The 20,797-nt window shown below is 32.4% G+C and overlaps 1 protein-coding gene across 4 annotated transcripts in view; it reads right to left on the bottom strand.

Annotated features, from left to right (window-relative positions):
- The window catches only part of LOC140450207 (choline transporter-like protein 1), a 233,635-nt gene that overhangs the window by 124,604 nt on the left and 88,234 nt on the right, over positions 1 to 20,797 (bottom strand). For all 4 annotated transcript variants that reach the window (XM_072543684.1, XM_072543683.1, XM_072543686.1 and 1 more), the window contains one exon: positions 11,729 to 11,809. In XM_072543684.1, coding sequence (XP_072399785.1) covers positions 11,729 to 11,809 — 81 coding nt within the window. The remainder of the gene's footprint in view (positions 1 to 11,728; positions 11,810 to 20,797) is intronic.

Genomic DNA, 20,797 nt, shown 5'->3' with positions numbered 1-20,797 from the left:
AAATACATATTAGAAAATAGTGAAAGCGACAAAAAAGTTGTTGACGTTAAAAGAATGAAACGTAAAATTATTGATTCTGATAATGAGGTACAGTTTATACCAAGACAAATGGTCGTTTTAACATTTATAGGAAATAACTTGCCACACTTTGTTAAGATTAATTTAGTAAGATTTATTGTTGAACCTTACATTTACCCGGTTCTACAGTGTTTTAAGTGTCTCCGGTATGATCATACAGCTAAATATTGCAAAAGCACAATAATTAAATCTAAAAAATGTGGACAAATCCATGATGATAAAGAAGATGCCGAATACACTTATTAACAATTATTGTATATATTGTGAAAAACATAACCATAAATCTATATCAAAAGAAAGTCCAAAATATCAGGAACAATTTACATAAGATTAAAAAGATTATGTTTGAACAAAATGTATTTTTTAAGGAAGCCGAAGTTTTAATAAAGAATCCATCTTACTCCAAAATTGTTACAAATAATAAATTCGAAATTTTAAATAACCTCCACAATTTTCCTGAATTAAATGGTAATATCAACCCTAACAACTATTCTAACACAAGTAGTAAAAACTGGGTACCACGTCCCTCTACCCAACAACCTAAAAAACGAAAAGCAGTTTCTCCCGTTTCCGTAAATAAATCCCCCCTTTCAAAATAAAAATATAAATTCAAATCCTATTATTCCTAATCCCCACAGGGAATCTTTTCAATCATAGAAAAAAAAAATTAGAAATACAAATTTTACAAAAACTTCCAGATATTTTTTTTGAAAATCTGTTTAAAAATTTTTATTTAGTAATCCCAAATCAACAAATACTACACGAGACACAAATAGAATTAAGAACAATTTTAGGTACAATGCATTACAATGATTCTGATAGTGACAATAATTATTATTAAATGATAAATATAGTCCAATGCAATTTCTTTTCTGGAAAAGTCACCATTTCTTTAATATTAAAACCTAATAAAGATAGAAAATTCTTCCTATCATCCTATATCCTTACTATCATGTATAACTAAAACGTTTAAAAGAATGATAAAAACAAGGCTAGAGTGGTATCATATAGTACAATACTCTCTTACCAACTACTAAATATGGTTTTAGGAGGGGATATGGTACGTTGGATGCAGTAACACATTTAGTTAATGACATTCAAATAACGTCCTCTTCTAATAAGTATCTTGCTTCTATATTTCTTGATATAAAAGGGGCTTATGGCTCTGTTAACCTAAATATACTTAAATAAAAAATGGTTGATATTGGCTTGAGTGAAATGACTGCTCTAAATATATTACAATTATATTTCTCTCGATGTATATACATCAAAGACCATATAAATGTATTACACGGTCCAAGAATTGTTTATCATGGGTTATCTCAGGGATCAGTACTTAGTCCTACATTATTTAATATATATTCTGCGAATCTTCATTCACTTTTCTCTAATTTCATCAAATGTATCCAATATGCAGACGATGTCTGTATATACTCCATTCAAGATACTTATGATATATATTATATTACATACAGTACTTTTCGCAGATGATCAAGTCATTTTTGCACAAGACAGGGAGGATATGGAATATATGATAAGGAAATTAAAGGAAGAATATGAACTTTGGGGACTCAAGATAAATATCTGCAAGCCCGAATACTTATGTATTGGACCCGAGGTTGCAGATTTGAACTTAAGTTTAGAAGAAGAGACTAATAAGAGTTGTAAGGCTTTTAAGTATTTAGGGTCAATGATTAGCCAAGATGGTACTTGTATGAAAGATATAGAAATGAAAATAGCACGGGGAAAACAAGCCACAAGAGCACTTCATGGAGTAATATGGAACAACACTCTAACCAAAGAAAACAAAAAGAGGATATTTCAATGCATAGTGATGAATATTACCCTATATGGAGCGGAAGTATGGCCAATGACAACAACAATACGAAATAAAATAAGAACAGTTGAACTGGACTTTATGAGAAGATGTCTACAAATCACAAGAGTGGATAGAATAAGAACGGAGGAAATGTGGAACAGAATGGAAGTAAAATGCTCAATTACAAAAAAGTTGGAAAACAGAGCCCTACAGTGGTACGTGCATGTACAAAGAATGCCAGAGCATAGGTGGCCGAAAAGAATATTAAACTGGGACCCGCCGGGAAGAAGACGGACAGGAAGACCTGCTACAAGATGGAAAACATACGTCGAAAATGCTATGATAGATAGACACCTCAGAGAAGGTGACTGGGAGAATAGAGTGCTGTGGAGGACGAAAACGGCGAACTCATAATGGGAAATACCGAAAAAGAAGAAGAATAAGATACTTATGATGCTTGCATTGAAGCTCTAGAGAACGTTATGAATACAGTGATTGCATGGACAGAAGAAATAGGTATGACCCTTTCTACAGAAAAGTGTTCTATTATGTTTTTTAAACAGTATAGACTACGTGCACCGGGGAACCTTACCTTGTGTGGGCGTACCCTGTCGATAGTTAAGGAATATAAATATTTGGGTATCATAATTGACACAAAATTACTGTGGTCCAGTCATATACGTTACCTAATAAGTAAATGCGAGAAAGGTTTTAATTTACTTAAGTGCATAACAAATCGATGTTGGGCGCAACCTCTAGCTTTTATGACCTATAGAACCTATGTGCGATCCATCATTGACTACGGATGTTGTTTATACGGATCTTCAAGTAATACCAACCTTAAAAAAATAGATATAGTTCAATATAAATGTCTGAGAACTTGCATCGGTGGGATTATATCCGCGCCAGTGAATGCAATACTGGCAGAATGTAATGATATTCGTTTGAATTTACGAACTCAGTTATTATCGGAAAAATATTTGTTAAAACTAAAAGCCCTGGAGTCAAGCATGATCAACACATTAAGTCATATTGTAAAAGAAGACTTAACAAACCAGTATAGTGAACTAAAAAATTCTTCCCCAATAGTAGAAGCATTTACTGAGACCAATGGACTCCAAAATTTGTTTGGTAGTAACAAATTACAATACATGTACACCTTCCCTTTAAAATTTTTAATAAAAACACACAGAATTATAATTCCCAAGGATACTGAATCTCATCAAATAGTCTATAACAAAACTCTTATATTGACAGATGGATCTAAGACGAAGGAAGGGGTTGGTTGTGGTGTATCCAAAATACAAACCAATCATTGATATATAAATTACCACCTGTTTGTAGCATTAATACTGCCAAGCTCTTTGCAATTATAAAAGGTGTTACCATCCAATAACATACTCGAAGGAGTAATATTAACAGATTCTAAATCTGCATTAGACTCTATAAAAAATACAAAATTTGAAGGAATGAAGTATCCTATGTTGTTTAAAAAACATGATTGCAAATTTAAATATAACATTTACTTGGGTTAGAGGACATGTAGGTATACCAGGGAATGAAAAAGCTGATACTGTAGCTAAGGAAGCGGTGCAGAATGGAGTATTTTGCAATATTTATACAGTAAGGGATATATTTAACTGAATAAAAAATAAAATAAGACTAAAATGGGAACAGCAATGGGAGAATATTGTTGAAAAGTCTCAAAATAGATATTTCCAGATACACCTCTAAGGAGTAACTAAAGGAATTATCTATTTCACTTTTAAATCAAGTGTACCTATGGTTTCTTGGTAGAACAAAACGTGAGAGATTGAGATAAAACCATATTAAGTTTATGGACATAAAATTAAATAAATGTTACACATATGTAACATGTTCGAGACTTGTAGCCTACAAACCGTTAATTTCTCCTACCATTATAGCTGTACCGTTTGAATTTTCTAACATCGGATATTTTGTCAAAACGAGGGCAACAAGATTAGCTTTTGAAATATGTTTTAATTTTTCTGGTGATTACTTGGTCCACTGAATATAAAAAAATCATTTTCTATATTAGAGAAAAGAGTATTAAAAACACTGGACTCGCAAATTCCTCGACAGAATGCAGTAGGATCTGGGTACCTATAAATCAACAGGTTGATATCAGATTTTGAACTGTCTTTGCTTATGTAGTTAATTCTAGATGATGTGTTTCTGACCTTCTATTAACTCATTAAAGTTGATTATATTCTTATTACTGACTTATTCTTTCAGTATTTGTAACCAGAGCCTGCTATATTCTATTGGTGTGTTTGCTACACATTTTTTTCCATTTAGTAAGATATGTGCTGTTTCTTTGATATTTTTCTGTTTGCTGTCTGTTTCTGTCATGACTGATGATGCATCTTTCCATTGTAATATGTGCTTATTGTTTCAGGAATGTTTGCATATCTGACATCTGTTAAAGTCTCTGTTTTTAATGATTGATTCATCTTCATTGATCCTTAGTGGTCTTGAGATTTCTCCCAGATTAAAAAATTGTTGTATTCACAAAGTATTTAAACTCTACTTTGTGTTATTGGGTTTGATTTTGGAACCAATAGATGTTTTATTATCTATTAACGTTGTCTTTCTCTTTGTGACTATATTTTAGTTTAAGTTTAAGCTTATGTTAATCTGACTGTAATTTTTTTAGCCTTAGGTTCAAGACCTATTTGTCCAGACAATTGAGTGAATAAATAAAAACAATTAACTCTTATACTTCCTTTTAATTTACATCTGACAATTTTTTATTTCGTTCATTCACCCAATTTCCTAACCTTCCCATTGTAAACACTATTGGTGACTGTACAGAAAGGAATGAACAAGGACACACGGTTCACGCTAAGGTGCCCTTCATAGCGACTTTTTTTAAACAAACAATACAGGCAACAGTTAAAGGTAAATGACCTAAATGGAAAGACAGCGGGAAATACTACAATTAAAGTCCTATTATATAGCATTCACACACCACAGTTTATCTTGTACCTACTACTAAATATTCGGGAATAATTGAACGATGTGAAGGGATTACTACAATAGATTTATATTCATAAAGTATGTCATAATTAGTGTTATATTTAGAGCCAAAGAATAGAAGCCTTTTCTAATTGTACGGATAATGTGATAGATTGGGAAAAGCAATAGCTAGAGTCGGATATATTTTATTTGTCCACCATTTGTTTGTTACGTTTTTAACAGATACAAGATATTTTTCTAACAAGCTGTTTTGAATATTGGCGTTTAAGAATACATTTTCGTGTTACATGTAAAGGTGGCTGCCCAAATAAAATTCTGCCAAAATAGCTGATGTAGGAGTAGATTTGAGGGTTTCTAGGACTAACCTTAAAGCTTTGTATTCTATCCAATTCACTCAACACAAGATTTTATTGTTGATCCATAAAAAAGCTTCCATAGTCCAAAATTGATCTGGTATATGCTCTGTAAAATAATAAGTTTATTTTCGAGCCTGCTCCCCAATCGTATTGATTAACAGCCTTAACGATATTAAGGCTTTTTTCACATTTGTTAATACAATTATTAATATGCTCATTCCAGGTTAATTTGAAATCTCAGGGAACACCTAGGTATGTAAAACTGTTGTATACAGGAATTTCCAGCTTGTCAATCTGAATATTATTATAATATAAAATATTATAATATAAAAAAACCTGGATATATACAGAAGAACCTCGATATAATGACTTTAACGATTTTATATAATTTTTTTGTATTAGTAAATCTATATTTAGAAGTGACGCCAGCGTGAGAAACACATCGTTTATTTGAAATAATTCAAACTCATTAATAATGTAGGACTCATATACAAACAGAAAATGCTTCCCATATAGTAAAAGGAAAAAAGATTACCGAGGGTTAATATGTGTTTTCAGCTATTGATTGATGATGCAAATTTTATATAAGAATACCTTTAAGGCTTTTTGTAGATATAAATTTAGATTTGGAGAATATACGTAATTTTTACAAAAGTAAACGAATAGGTTAATCCATTGGATATTTTAATTTTCCCCAATGAAAATGAAATATTTTTTGTGTTAATCGATTTTCTATTCCAAACCTTTTATTTCACTATTGTAATATATGTTTGTATATATGATTTTATTTCTATTTAATTAAGTTAATTTTTACATTACACAAGACGACACTTTGGGCAAGAACACTCTACTAAAGACTCTGAAGTCTACTTGTGTCTTTAAGGACTTGAACGTACAAATAGTGCCCTATGAAACTGAAGACCAAAAAAAGTAACTGTGTTATAGGTTCTAGGATATAAAGGAATTATTGGTAACGATGATGCTGGTAGTCTTAATAAAGAAAGAGAAAAAAGAGAACTGTTTTACCGTATGCCGAAAAGTCGCATCGTGGAATATGCCGAAAATGGAAAACCAATTTAGTGCAACCTACTGGAAAATATTGAAAAGTAAAGGCAATCATAATCTTCTGCTAGCTACACAAAATACCTTTAGAGCTTCACAAAAGCTCAACTCATTTTAATTGCAGGGGTTCGACATTATTGAATTGACAATAGACTAATAGGTCTATAAGACTTAATTTTTCCATCGGATTTGCTGTTTTCAAAATCATGATAATATGAGCAATTCTCCATAATGCGGTATAAGAGAGAGTTGTTAGAAATTCATTAAATATTTTGTGTTTACTGTAACCCTTTTTTCGAGAATTCTTTCAGAATTTTGAGAGTAGGCAATGCATATACAGAGAAATTTTTCGGTATCAGTTCTTTTTGTATTTTCTGATAAACTTGTTTCTTCATATACCATGCCCATTACTGAATGTTGGATATAATATTGGCTATCACAATTTTATTCACCGCAGCTGTGAAGAGTGACGATGAATACTGATTAAACCACTCACTTAGGTTACGAAACCATGATGTTATTCTTCGGATACCTCTCTTTCTACATATTTTAACCTGAATAATAAGATGGAGAATTCCATATCACTCTGGGTGTCGCATGATATGGGCAAAATACTCTAATTTTTATTTTTATGATTTTCACTACCTCGGGTTGCTTTTTTAGATGTTCTAAAACCTCTTCGTTTGTCACCTTGTAAACCAAGTAGCCTTCGATACACTGACATTTCAAAAGTTTGAAGTAGTTTTAATAGAGATTTAATGAGCGTTCAACTTTCAACTCCATACAATATTGTCGAGAAGATGTACCATTTGACGAGTCTTATTTTTAGGTTAATATTAATACTCCATCCACATAATATTTTTTTTATTCGAAAGAACACTGCTCAGGCCTTTTCAATGTAGATTTGATCTGTGTGCTCATATCCCAATTGCAGTTTATATTAAAACCTAGATAAGCGATGTTTTCGTTTTTTTTTTATTTCAACACAATATTATGCTGTAATTATGTAAATGTTTATCGGTGTTTTGCTGACCACCATATATTTAGTTTTTAAAGTAATAAGTTTTATGCCAAATTCTTCGCATTCTCCAGAAACACTATCAGTAAATATCAAAACAGCTAGAAAAATGTATCAGAATCGCCTGGGAAGCTATCAAAATGTTGCAAGAGAAGCTTGGTCCATAATAAGCGATCTTCGAAATAAAACTAACATAGCTCAAACATTTTCTCTTCCAAACCGTAAAAATCTAAATGACTACTTCGTTAATGTGGGTAAAAATATAACATCAACTTATTTGTCAAAACAAGATCCTATTTCCTATCTATCCAATTCAAAAAAGGTCTCAAATTCATTCTTTATACGACCAGTTAATAAACCTGAACTGATCCAAACAATCAGTAGTATCAAAAGCAAATCTTCCTGTAGTACTGATGGACTGTCCATAAAAATTTTCTTAAATCTTCCAGAAAATGTGTTGGAAGTCCTGGTATCACTAATTAACGATTCCTTTGAAAAATGTATATTTTCAGAGTGCCTAAAGACATTATTATTCCTCTTCATAAGGGTGGTGAAAAATCGAATGTCTGCAACTATAGATTTATTGCCTTACTACTGGTCCTATCCAAAATTTTTGAGAGACTTATAAAAGCCCGACTTATGTCCTTACTGAAAACAACATTTTATGAAAACAACTAAATGTCGAAAACAACATTTTATCTCAAAGTCAGTTCGGCTTTTTCCCAAAGCAGTAAACAATAATCTTTACACTACCACTTTTTTGTAACTATGCCAAAGCTTTTGATTGTGTAAAACACGACATTTTGATCAAAAAAATAAAGTTCTACGAAATTCGAGGTATTTCTTGGAATTGGTTCCAATCTTACTTGACGAATAGGATACAACTAGTTAGAGCAAAGGATACTGACTCTAGTCACACAAGCATTGTACGTGGAGTACCACAAGGTTCCGTATTGGGTCCTCTACTTTTCTTTATCTTTATAAATAACATCACTAACTTAAAAATCGATGGAAGATTTTTTCATTTTGCTGATGATACCAATATTACCTGAGGAACTCTAATATTGCAACTCTTCATACAACTGTAACTTCTGATCTATTTAAAATAAAAACCTGGTCCGACTCTAATTTACTCTCTTTTAACGTGGATAAGATAGTAGCATTATCCTATAAAGGAGTTCTTCAACCCTTGCTTCTTAATAACAGCCAGATCAGTATCGTTGATTCTGTAAAATTTCTTGGTATTTTTATATACAGCAACGTTAAATGGTCCCTTCATATCGATTTGTTAAGTAAGGAACTAGCCTCAGCCTGCTATGCAATAAGATCTGTTTCGAAGGAAATTAATTTAGCAACTTCCAAAATAAAATATGTTTCTTTGTTGGAGTCTCATCTTTGATACGGCCTTCCTTTTTGAGGTTCTAGTACAGCTGCCCAATCTGATGTTACTTTAAAATTACAAAACAAAATACTGTATCTTTTTGGCCTCAGTAGAAAAACACATTGCAGAAGCTACTTCAAAAATCACGGGATTTTAACTCTTCCCTCTTTATATATTCTAGAAACTGTTTACTTAATTCGTAAACACCTACATGTTTTTCCAGAAAGACCTAACCATGACTACTATACCAGAAATTCAACCTTTGATGTGTACTTACAGATCCCGTCCACTGAGTTAGTAAAGAAATCTATATTATATTCGGCAAAAAAATTATACAACCATCCTCCTTTGCAAGTTAAATATACAACTTCTTTACTGAAGTTCCATAAATTGACAAAAGCGTATCTATCGGAAAGACCATATTATTCAGTGGAAGAGTTTCTTAACGAACAACTAAGAAATTAGACAAACTTAAAGAACAACTAAAGACTTTCGACAGGCATATGATAGCGTAGAAAGAAGCCAAGTATGGAATGCCATGGCGGAGTTCTCAATACCAAAGATCGGATGACCAAAGTCTGTATGGATGGTGGAAAGTACGTGTAAATAATAAACTGTCTGGTAGCTTTGAAATCCACAGTGAACTCAAACAGAGTGATGAGTTATCTTCACTACTTTTTAACCTTGTATTAGAGAAAGCCATGAGATCGGCCGAAATAAAAATAGAATTGCTATCGATTCAAGGTCCCAAGCTATTACTCGCATATGCAGATGACATAGATCTCGTTGGAGACTCCATCCTATCCACGAAAGACATCTTCAACAAGGTGAAAGGAGCAACAAGTGAAGTGGGGCTGAAGATTAATGAAGAGGAGACAAAATATATGTGTATAAATAGAACCACACGAAGAGACAGAATAGGACAAAATGTGACGATCAACACCTTCAATTTCGAAAGAAGACAACGTTTTAAGTATCTGGAGGCCGTAATCACAGCTGACAACGATGTAACTGAAGAAATAAAAGACAGAATCCAATCTGCAAACAGCTGTTTATTCGCACTGGATAAGCTCATAAAATCAAAAAATCTTACAAGAAGTTCAAAGATCAAAATCTATAAATCCATCGTAAGACCTGTAATAATATACGGATGCGAAACGTGGATCATGACCAAAGCAAACGAAGAAAAGCTCAGACGCTTTGAACGAAAAATACTTGGACCTCACCATGACATCACCACAAACCAGTATAAAATCAGAACCAATATAGAATTAAAAGCACTCGACAATGACGCCGATATTGTCCAAAAAATTAAATCACAGCGACTAAGATGGGCAGGCCACGTGCACAGACTTCATAACGAGAGACTTGTAAAACTGGTATGGGAGGAGATTCCCACAGGCAAAAAACCACTCGGACGTCCCAGAATGCGATGGAGAGATAACATCCAAGCAGATCTCCGGAAAATGAACATTCCATACGTTTAGGTACAAGCAACTAATGTATATATATATATATATATATATATACATATATATATATATATATATATATATATATATATATATATATATATATATATATATATTTGGGTATCACATGCAGCAACTTAAACTTATTCGTTAACTATTTCATAAGGTTTTATTTTTCAATTTGCAGTTTAGTTAAATTTTGCAATGGATTGTATATTTTATTATCTTTTATTTTGTGATATTGACGATTTATCTAATTTTAGTAAATTTTAATTGTTATAACCTTGTAAGCTTTGTCCATAAAACTATACACTTTTCAGTGACAATAAAGCATATTTCTATTCTATTCTATTCTATTCTATAATAACTGTAGTTCTTCCACAGAACTCCCAAGCAACACATATCTCAGATCACTGATCTTAATTCTGTTTCCGTTGACCGTGGTACCGACATCAACTCCGGTAAATGCCTCTTTGAGAATGTGCTCGAAGTACAGATTAAAAAGCAGTAGTTATAAGATGCACCCCTGCCTAACTTTACGGAGAATGTATATTGATTCAGAAGTATCTAGGCCAATTCTGACATTTGCTTGCTGGTGATAGTATAAATGCATAATTCTTAAGTCTTTGTCATCTATTCAGACTCGATCAAGAATTTCAATAAATTTTTCATGTTTAACCGTGTCCAAATACTTTTTAAATGTGACTCATAAGACTGACTGTCCTATAGTCATAGCACTTTTTAACATTTCTTTTATTTTTAGACGAATCACAAATAGATACTTAAGTCAGCCTGTTGAATTGATTGATTCCCTCTATTTCCAAGTATTTTAAGTATTTCTATTGCTATTTCATCTTGTCCTGTAGCTTTTCTGTTTTGGCTATTTTTATTGTATTTTCTAATTTTCCCATTGTTAGGGTGGGTTTAATGTACTCTTCCCATCTTCTTAGTTGATCCATATCGTTTACTATAAGGTTTTAGCTCCTTTACCGACAAAGTTGTGTAGACTTTTATTTCGCATACCAGTAGCTCCTTTTGTCTTTTTGGTAACTGAATACATCATGCTCCTTTTGTAGATCTTCAATTTCAAGACATTTCTCTTCAAATCATGCTTCTTTTACTGTTCGTATATTCCTTCATATTTTTTCTGTTACTGTATTTTTAAGGATCTTAGTTTTGAGCAACACAACACTCCCAGCAGTATATTTTAGGGTTGCTCAACGACCCTGGTCATATTACGACTTGACGTTACAATACACGAAAACTAATGCACAAGCAGACGTTAGCCTCACAGTTCTAAGTTCATTTGGCGATTAAAACTATTCATTGCACACTTTTTTGTACCAAAAAAGAATATTTTAGATGACATTCATGGTTTTTTTCCATTCTTTTAACAAAGTCCGTTGCTTATATGACATAAGAATATAATCGAGCCGATTTAGTAAGGAAAGAACATATTCGGTTAAGCTTACTACGTAACCATGAATATAGAACTACCTTTTTATACTGTATACAAAAAAAATATTAAAAACATTTACTTACTATCCTTCGTACAAACTGCAATCTGATATACACAGTCTATTAAATTCTTTTGATGAACCCTGTCGTAATACTATGTGGTATCTAAAAAATATATGAAGGTATTAGATTTTTTGATGTAGTATATCTCTGCTTGGCTAAGTAATGAAGAGATAATGAATAAGACGAAACCTATAGAACACATATATAGCCACAGACCTGATGCAATAAGAATGATACGTAGGTCCAGAGCAATATTAAAAACAGATGGACAACCTAGGATGGTTAAAGCGGCTATTTTTAGACGCTATTAAACGCTACCTGACAAATACTTGTACTTAATTAAGTACACGAACAAGTTAAAGTATATACGATGCAAAAATAAAATTAAAGACAGTCAAGATTTCCTTTCACGCAAAAATAGTCTATATATCTGTTGATACGTATTTCGCTTTAATAAAGCTCATCAGAACAGTTATTCATAGGCTTTCTCAACGTGAAAAATAAATCTTTTCCTGTCTTTGTGAAGCAACGATAAAATGGCTTCGAAACGGACGCAATAGCGACATCTGATATTAAATCCGTAAAATAGTTTCGAAACACAATTCAGATAACTGCCTTAATCTGAACCTTCTATAAATGCAAGGTATAACAGACGCTGATAAAGATGTTAATAGAGACATGGGGAATCTAAAATTTGCATTCCACGACATGTCTCCTCAGCTAAGCAGAAATCGTTAGCGAATTGGTTTCTTGTACTCATACAGAGTAGATCCGAATAAAAATAAAATTAAAGACAGTCAAGATTTCCTTTCACGCAAAAATAGTCTATATATCTGTTGATACGTATTTCGCTTTAATAAAGCTCATCAGAACAGTTATTCATAGGCTTTCTCAACGTGAAAAATAAATCTTTTCCTGTCTTTGTGAAGCAACGATAAAATGGCTTCGAAACGGACGCAATAGCGACATCTGATATTAAATCCGTAAAATAGTTTCGAAACACAATTCAGATAACTGCCTTAATCTGAACCTTCTATAAATGCAAGGTATAACAGACGCTGATAAAGATGTTAATAGAGACATGGGGAATCTAAAATTTGCATTCCACGACATGTCTCCACAGCTAAGCAGAAATCGTTAGCGAATTGGTTTCTTGTACTCATACAGAGTAGATCCGAATAAAAATAAAATTAAAGACAGTCAAGATTTCCTTTCACGCAAAAATAGTCTATATATCTGTTGATACGTATTTCGCTTTAATAAAGCTCATCAGAACAGTTATTCATAGGCTTTCTCAACGTGAAAAATAAATCTTTTCCTGTCTTTGTGAAGCAACGATAAAATGGCTTCGAAACGGACGCAATAGCGACATCTGATATTAAATCCGTAAAATAGTTTCGAAACACAATTCAGATAACTGCCTTAATCTGAACCTTCTATAAATGCAAGGTATAACAGACGCTGATAAAGATGTTAATAGAGACATGGGGAATCTAAAATTTGCATTCCACGACATGTCTCCTCAGCTAAGCAGAAATCGTTAGCGAATTGGTTTCTTGTACTCATACAGAGTAGATCCGAATAAAAATAAAATTAAAGACAGTCAAGATTTCCTTTCACGCAAAAATAGTCTATATATCTGTTGATACGTATTTCGCTTTAATAAAGCTCATCAGAACAGTTATTCATAGGCTTTCTCAACGTGAAAAATAAATCTTTTCCTGTCTTTGTGAAGCAACGATAAAATGGCTTCGAAACGGACGCAATAGCGACATCTGATATTAAATCCGTAAAAAAGTAAAAGACTTTGCTTCACAAAGACAGGAAAAGATTTATTTTTCACGTTGAGAAAGCCTATGAATAACTGTTCTGATGAGCTTTATTAAAGCGAAATACGTATCAACAGATATATAGACTATTTTTGCGTGAAAGGAAATCTTGACTGTCTTTAATTTTATTTTTATTCGGATCTACTCTGTATGAGTACAAGAAACCAATTCGCTAACGATTTCTGCTTAGCTGAGGAGACATGTCGTGGAATGCAAATTTTAGATTCCCCATGTCTCTATTAACATCTTTATCAGCGTCTGTTATACCTTGCATTTATAGAAGGTTCAGATTAAGGCAGTTATCTGAATTGTGTTTCGAAACTATTTTACGGATTTAATATCAGATGTCGCTATTGCGTCCGTTTCGAAGCCATTTTATCGTTGCTTCACAAAGACAGGAAAAGATTTATTTTTCACGTTGAGAAAGCCTATGAATAACTGTTCTGATGAGCTTTATTAAAGCGAAATACGTATCAACAGATATATAGACTATTTTTGCGTGAAAGGAAATCTTGACTGTCTTTAATTTTATTTTTATTCGGATCTACTCTGTATGAGTACAAGAAACCAATTCGCTAACGATTTCTGCTTAGCTGAGGAGACATGTCGTGGAATGCAAATTTTAGATTCCCCATGTCTCTATTAACATCTTTATCAGCGTCTGTTATACCTTGCATTTATAGAAGGTTCAGATTAAGGCAGTTATCTGAATTGTGTTTCGAAACTATTTTACGGATTTAATATCAGATGTCGCTATTGCGTCCGTTTCGAAGCCATTTTATCGTTGCTTCACAAAGACAGGAAAAGATTTATTTTTCACGTTGAGAAAGCCTATGAATAACTGTTCTGATGAGCTTTATTAAAGCGAAATACGTATCAACAGATATATAGACTATTTTTGCGTGAAAGGAAATCTTGACTGTCTTTAATTTTATTTTTATTCGGATCTACTCTGTATGAGTACAAGAAACCAATTCGCTAACGATTTCTGCTTAGCTGAGGAGACATGTCGTGGAATGCAAATTTTAGATTCCCCATGTCTCTATTAACATCTTTATCAGCATCTGTTATACCTTGCATTTATAGAAGGTTCAGATTAAGGCAGTTATCTGAATTGTGTTTCGAAACTATTTTACGGATTTAATATCAGATGTCGCTATTGCGTCCGTTTCGAAGCCATTTTATCGTTGCTTCACAAAGACAGGAAAAGATTTATTTTTCACGTTGAGAAAGCCTATGAATAACTGTTCTGATGAGCTTTATTAAAGCGAAATACGTATCAACAGATATATAGACTATTTTTGCGTGAAAGGAAATCTTGACTGTCTTTAATTTTATTTTTATTCGGATCTACTCTGTATGAGTACAAGAAACCAATTCGCTAACGATTTCTGCTTAGCTGAGGAGACATGTCGTGGAATGCAAATTTTAGATTCCCCATGTCTCTATTAACATCTTTATCAGCGTCTGTTATACCTTGCATTTATAGAAGGTTCAGATTAAGGCAGTTATCTGAATTGTGTTTCGAAACTATTTTACGGATTTAATATCAGATGTCGCTATTGCGTCCGTTTCGAAGCCATTTTATCGTTGCTTCACAAAGACAGGAAAAGATTTATTTTTCACGTTGAGAAAGCCTATGAATAACTGTTCTGATGAGCTTTATTAAAGCGAAATACGTATCAACAGATATATAGACTATTTTTGCGTGAAAGGAAATCTTGACTGTCTTAAATTTTGTTTTTATTCGGATCTACTCTGTATGAGTACAAGAAACCAATTCGCTAACGATTTCTGCTTAGCTGAGGAGACATGTCGTGGAATGCAAATTTTAGATTCCCCATGTCTCTATTAACATCTTTATCAGCGTCTGTTATACCTTGCATTTATAGAAGGTTCAGATTAAGGCAGTTATCTGAATTGTGTTTCGAAACTATTTTACGGATTTAATATCAGATGTCGCTATTGCGTCCGTTTCGAAGCCATTTTATCGTTGCTTCACAAAGACAGGAAAAGATTTATTTTTCACGTTGAGAAAGCCTATGAATAACTGTTCTGATGAGCTTTATTAAAGCGAAATACGTATCAACAGATATATAGACTATTTTTGCGTGAAAGGAAATCTTGACTGTCTTTAATTTTATTTTTATTCGGATCTACTCTGTATGAGTACAAGAAACCAATTCGCTAACGATTTCTGCTTAGCTGAGGAGACATGTCGTGGAATGCAAATTTTAGATTCCCCATGTCTCTATTAACATCTTTATCAGCGTCTGTTATACCTTGCATTTATAGAAGGTTCAGATTAAGGCAGTTATCTGAATTGTGTTTCGAAACTATTTTACGGATTTAATATCAGATGTCGCTATTGCGTCCGTTTCGAAGCCATTTTATCGTTGCTTCACAAAGACAGGAAAAGATTTATTTTTCACGTTGAGAAAGCCTATGAATAACTGTTCTGATGAGCTTTATTAAAGCGAAATACGTATCAACAGATATATAGACTATTTTTGCGTGAAAGGAAATCTTGACTGTCTTTAATTTTATTTTTATTCGGATCTACTCTGTATGAGTACAAGAAACCAATTCGCTAACGATTTCTGCTTAGCTGAGGAGACATGTCGTGGAATGCAAATTTTAGATTCCCCATGTCTCTATTAACATCTTTATCAGCGTCTGTTATACCTTGCATTTATAGAAGGTTCAGATTAAGGCAGTTATCTGAATTGTGTTTCGAAACTATTTTACGGATTTAATATCAGATGTCGCTATTGCGTCCGTTTCGAAGCCATTTTATCGTTGCTTCACAAAGACAGGAAAAGATTTATTTTTCACGTTGAGAAAGCCTATGAATAACTGTTCTGATGAGCTTTATTAAAGCGAAATACGTATCAACAGATATATAGACTATTTTTGCGTGAAAGGAAATCTTGACTGTCTTTAATTTTATTTTTATTCGGATCTACTCTGTATGAGTACAAGAAACCAATTCGCTAACGATTTCTGCTTAGCTGAGGAGACATGTCGTGGAATGCAAATTTTAGATTCCCCATGTCTCTATTAACATCTTTATCAGCGTCTGTTATACCTTGCATTTATAGAAGGTTCAGATTAAGGCAGTTATCTGAATTGTGTTTCGAAACTATTTTACGGATTTAATATCAGATGTCGCTATTGCGTCCGTTTCGAAGCCATTTTATCGTTGCTTCACAAAGACAGGAAAAGATTTATTTTTCACGTTGAGAAAGCCTATGAATAACTGTTCTGATGAGCTTTATTAAAGCGAAATACGTATCAACAGATATATAGACTATTTTTGCGTGAAAGGAAATCTTGACTGTCTTTAATTTTATTTTTATTCGGATCTACTCTGTATGAGTACAAGAAACCAATTCGCTAACGATTTCTGCTTAGCTGAGGAGACATGTCGTGGAATGCAAATTTTAGATTCCCCATGTCTCTATTAACATCTTTATCAGCGTCTGTTATACCTTGCATTTATAGAAGGTTCAGATTAAGGCAGTTATCTGAATTGTGTTTCGAAACTATTTTACGGATTTAATATCAGATGTCGCTATTGCGTCCGTTTCGAAGCCATTTTATCGTTGCTTCACAAAGACAGGAAAAGATTTATTTTTCACGTTGAGAAAGCCTATGAATAACTGTTCTGATGAGCTTTATTAAAGCGAAATACGTATCAACAGATATATAGACTATTTTTGCGTGAAAGGAAATCTTGACTGTCTTTAATTTTATTTTTATTCGGATCTACTCTGTATGAGTACAAGAAACCAATTCGCTAACGATTTCTGCTTAGCTGAGGAGACATGTCGTGGAATGCAAATTTTAGATTCCCCATGTCTCTATTAACATCTTTATCAGCGTCTGTTATACCTTGCATTTATAGAAGGTTCAGATTAAGGCAGTTATCTGAATTGTGTTTCGAAACTATTTTACGTATATACGATGCATTACGAGGCGATTGTCGTGTAAACGTAGTGCTTCTACTTGGCGTAATACTTGTCACCTTTGAGTTAAAGCAGTGTACCGTACTGTGGACGGTAAATACAAAAAATTGTATGTTGAGTATAACAGCAACTTCATATATAGACTAGGCGGGATCTGTAGAAATTCAGACCATAATGGACATTTTCCATAGGAAGCTATTTTTTTGCTGGAATCCCTTCAGGATGTGCCCAATATCGATAATCACGATATGCGCCAGTCGCAAACCTTGTGATAAATTTTTTATTTAACAAAATCTGAAAACAATTGAAATTTTCTCATTTTTTTGCTCCTATTTTCGTTTATAATTCGAAAAATATTGATCCTAGAGAAAAAAATTATAAGAAGTAAAAAGTTTCGCTATTCAATTTTACACAATATTTCGTTAGCTAAAAATTGAAAATTTAATGTTTATTGTTGAAAAAATAGCAATAATTGGAAAAAAAGTACAAAAAAATGAAGTTAATCCTTTAAATGTTTTCGACTTTCTAAACTTGACTTACAAGCTCCATATTCCGCATAAAAAAACTTTTTAATATGTTTAAAACGTGTGCTAAATTTTGTTAAGATCGGTCGGATAGGTTTTGCATAATAATTTTGCAATCCAGCCTACTGGAAAAAAATCGCAAATTTTCAAATTTATAGTAGGCCCCAAATAAGCCTTTTAGATAGTTCCAAATTTTTTTTACATATAAAGAAAGGGTTAAACTTTCAAACACTTTTTGTAAAATTCAAATCGGTTTACTAGGAGAGCCTAGAAATTTTTTTAAAGTTTTAAACATTTTTTAGGCTTATAAACAAATTGAATAACTTTACAAGCTTTAAACATATCAATTTCAAAATTTATAAGGTTGTGATACAACCTCTGCATTTTTTTATCATGGAAAAAGCAAAATTGTTAAATTCTTTTCAACAAATAATGATATATCGCAAGAAGCAACCATTTTTAATGAAAAAAGTGCCACTAAGGAAGAAATTAAACGCAGCGGATGTAAAATTATATCGGCATTGTATATGGGCCACTCAAATTGCGATTTTACATTGAATAAAATTCGCTACTTGTGCTTTAATAAAGGTTGCAAAAATAAAAATTTTCAATTGTTCATGCTGCCACCAACACAATCTGCAGCTGAGCAACACTCGCTTCATGTATATTTCCAAGTACAGCAGTGGCTTGGAAATAACCTGAATGCTACTGAGTGGGGGTGGGAACTAACTCAAAATGGTCTTGAGCCAATACAAACTGAGCAGGTATTACTACCTGACACTGATTATTCAGAAATATTAGTTGCAAATGTAAAAAACTTTGTTCAAAAATGGATTCCTTAGATTTTCTAGAGGCACAAGATAAAGCTACAGATGAAGGAGAAGAAACATTAAATTTACAGATCGAGGATGAAGATATTGAAATGGAAAATGAAGGTTTTGAGGAAGAAATAAGACCTGAAGATTCTTGTCCTTCCAAAAAAAGTAAGACTTAAAAAAATTATTGAAGATTGAGTCAAAATAAAGTTTATTTATGAAAAAAAAATTTTTTTTTCGTTCGCCTTTGTTTTAACAATTTAAATTATTTATTAACAATTTATAAATACATATTTGTTTACTAAAAGTAACAATTTTACTTCAATGTATAAATTGCAAGCTCAAAAAAATGCATGAAGAAAAAATGCAATTACTTGTTTAACATACAATTGTTTATTGCAAATTTCCCAATTTGCAATTAAAAATGGCATTTAAAAATATGATATTTGAAATCCTTGTCGTCCTAGACATCAATTAAAAAAAAAAGCCTAATATATAAGCCTTGTTTATAAGCCTAATATATATATATATATATATATATATATATATATATATATATATATATATATAAAAAATGTTTAAAATTTTAAAATATTTTCTAGGCTCTCCTAGTGAACCAATTTGAATTTTACAAAAAGCGTTTGAAAGTTTGTGCCTTCCTTTATATGCAAAAAAAATTTGCAACTATCTGAGAGGCTTATTTAGGGCCTACTATAAATTTGAAAATGTGCGATTTTTTTTTCAGTAGGCTGGATTGCAAAATTATTATGCAAAAACCTATCCGACCGATCTTAACAAAATTTAGCACACGTTTTAAACATATTAAGAAGTTTTTCTAGGCGGAATATGGAGCTTGTAAGTCAAGTTTAGTCGAAAACATTTAAAGGATTAACTTCATTTTTTTGTACTTTTTTTTCCAATATTGCTATTTTTTCAACAATAACCATTAAATTTTCAATCTCAATTTCTAGCTAACGAAATATTTTGTAAAATTGAATAACGAAACTTTTTACTTCTTATAATTTTTTCTCTAGGATCAATATTTTCCGAATTATAAACGAAAATAGGAGCAAAAAAATGAGACATTTTCAATTGTTTTCAGATTTTGTTAAATAATAAAAAATTTAGCACAGGGTTTGCGACTGGCGCATATCGTGATTATCGATATTGGGCACATCCTGAAGTGATTCCAGCAAAAAAATAGCTTCCTATGGAAAATGTCCAATCCAAAACAGATCCCGCCTAGACTAATATACGACTTGACTACATCACAAGTAATACTTGTCATGTGCCGCATAGTGATTGCCGTCTTTAGGAGTGCGAAACTGAAAAATAAGGTAGACGCACAATGGGCTGTACAGCAAATGATAATGATGATAGTATTTGTGGTATATAAATAATATTAGATTATTGCAAAGACTTCATAGTACTCAGTTCATTGATCTCATACAAGAGTTTCTAATAATAAAGTTATACAACTATTTTAATGTCTCATACCAATAATTATAATCTGTTACCAAATTTTAACAATTGCTTGTTTTTTAAATTTTCTTTGTTTAACGTTTCACCTTTTAGATGAAAGTATAGTTATGAAAATACAGCTATTAAGTACAAAACATTTTCTTGTAAGGTGTTCTTCGTCAGTGAGTATTTAAAGAAAGTTAAAAGATGAAGCAAGTAATTTCGTGTATCGATTCATCACTATGGATGGGACTTGGGTATATCATTATAATCCTGAATTAAAACAAAAGGCTAAAGGGTGGTGTGTATCTGGTTCTTTGACTCCGAAACGAGTTCATGTCTAGAAATCGGCCAAGAAGGTGTTAGAGGTAACAAATTTTGACAAGAGCTATGAGTCATGCCGATACAGTAGGTAAACAAGTTTACCTGTTATTTACAAGGTCATAGCTCTTGTCAAAATCCATTACCTTTACCATCAGTTTTTTGGAATGGG

Source organism: Diabrotica undecimpunctata, chromosome 9, assembly GCF_040954645.1.
Source record: "Diabrotica undecimpunctata isolate CICGRU chromosome 9, icDiaUnde3, whole genome shotgun sequence".
Lineage (NCBI taxonomy): Eukaryota > Metazoa > Arthropoda > Insecta > Coleoptera > Chrysomelidae > Diabrotica > Diabrotica undecimpunctata.
The sequence above is the reverse complement of the archived record's forward strand: the minus strand, read 5'-3'. Positions and strand labels throughout refer to the sequence as shown.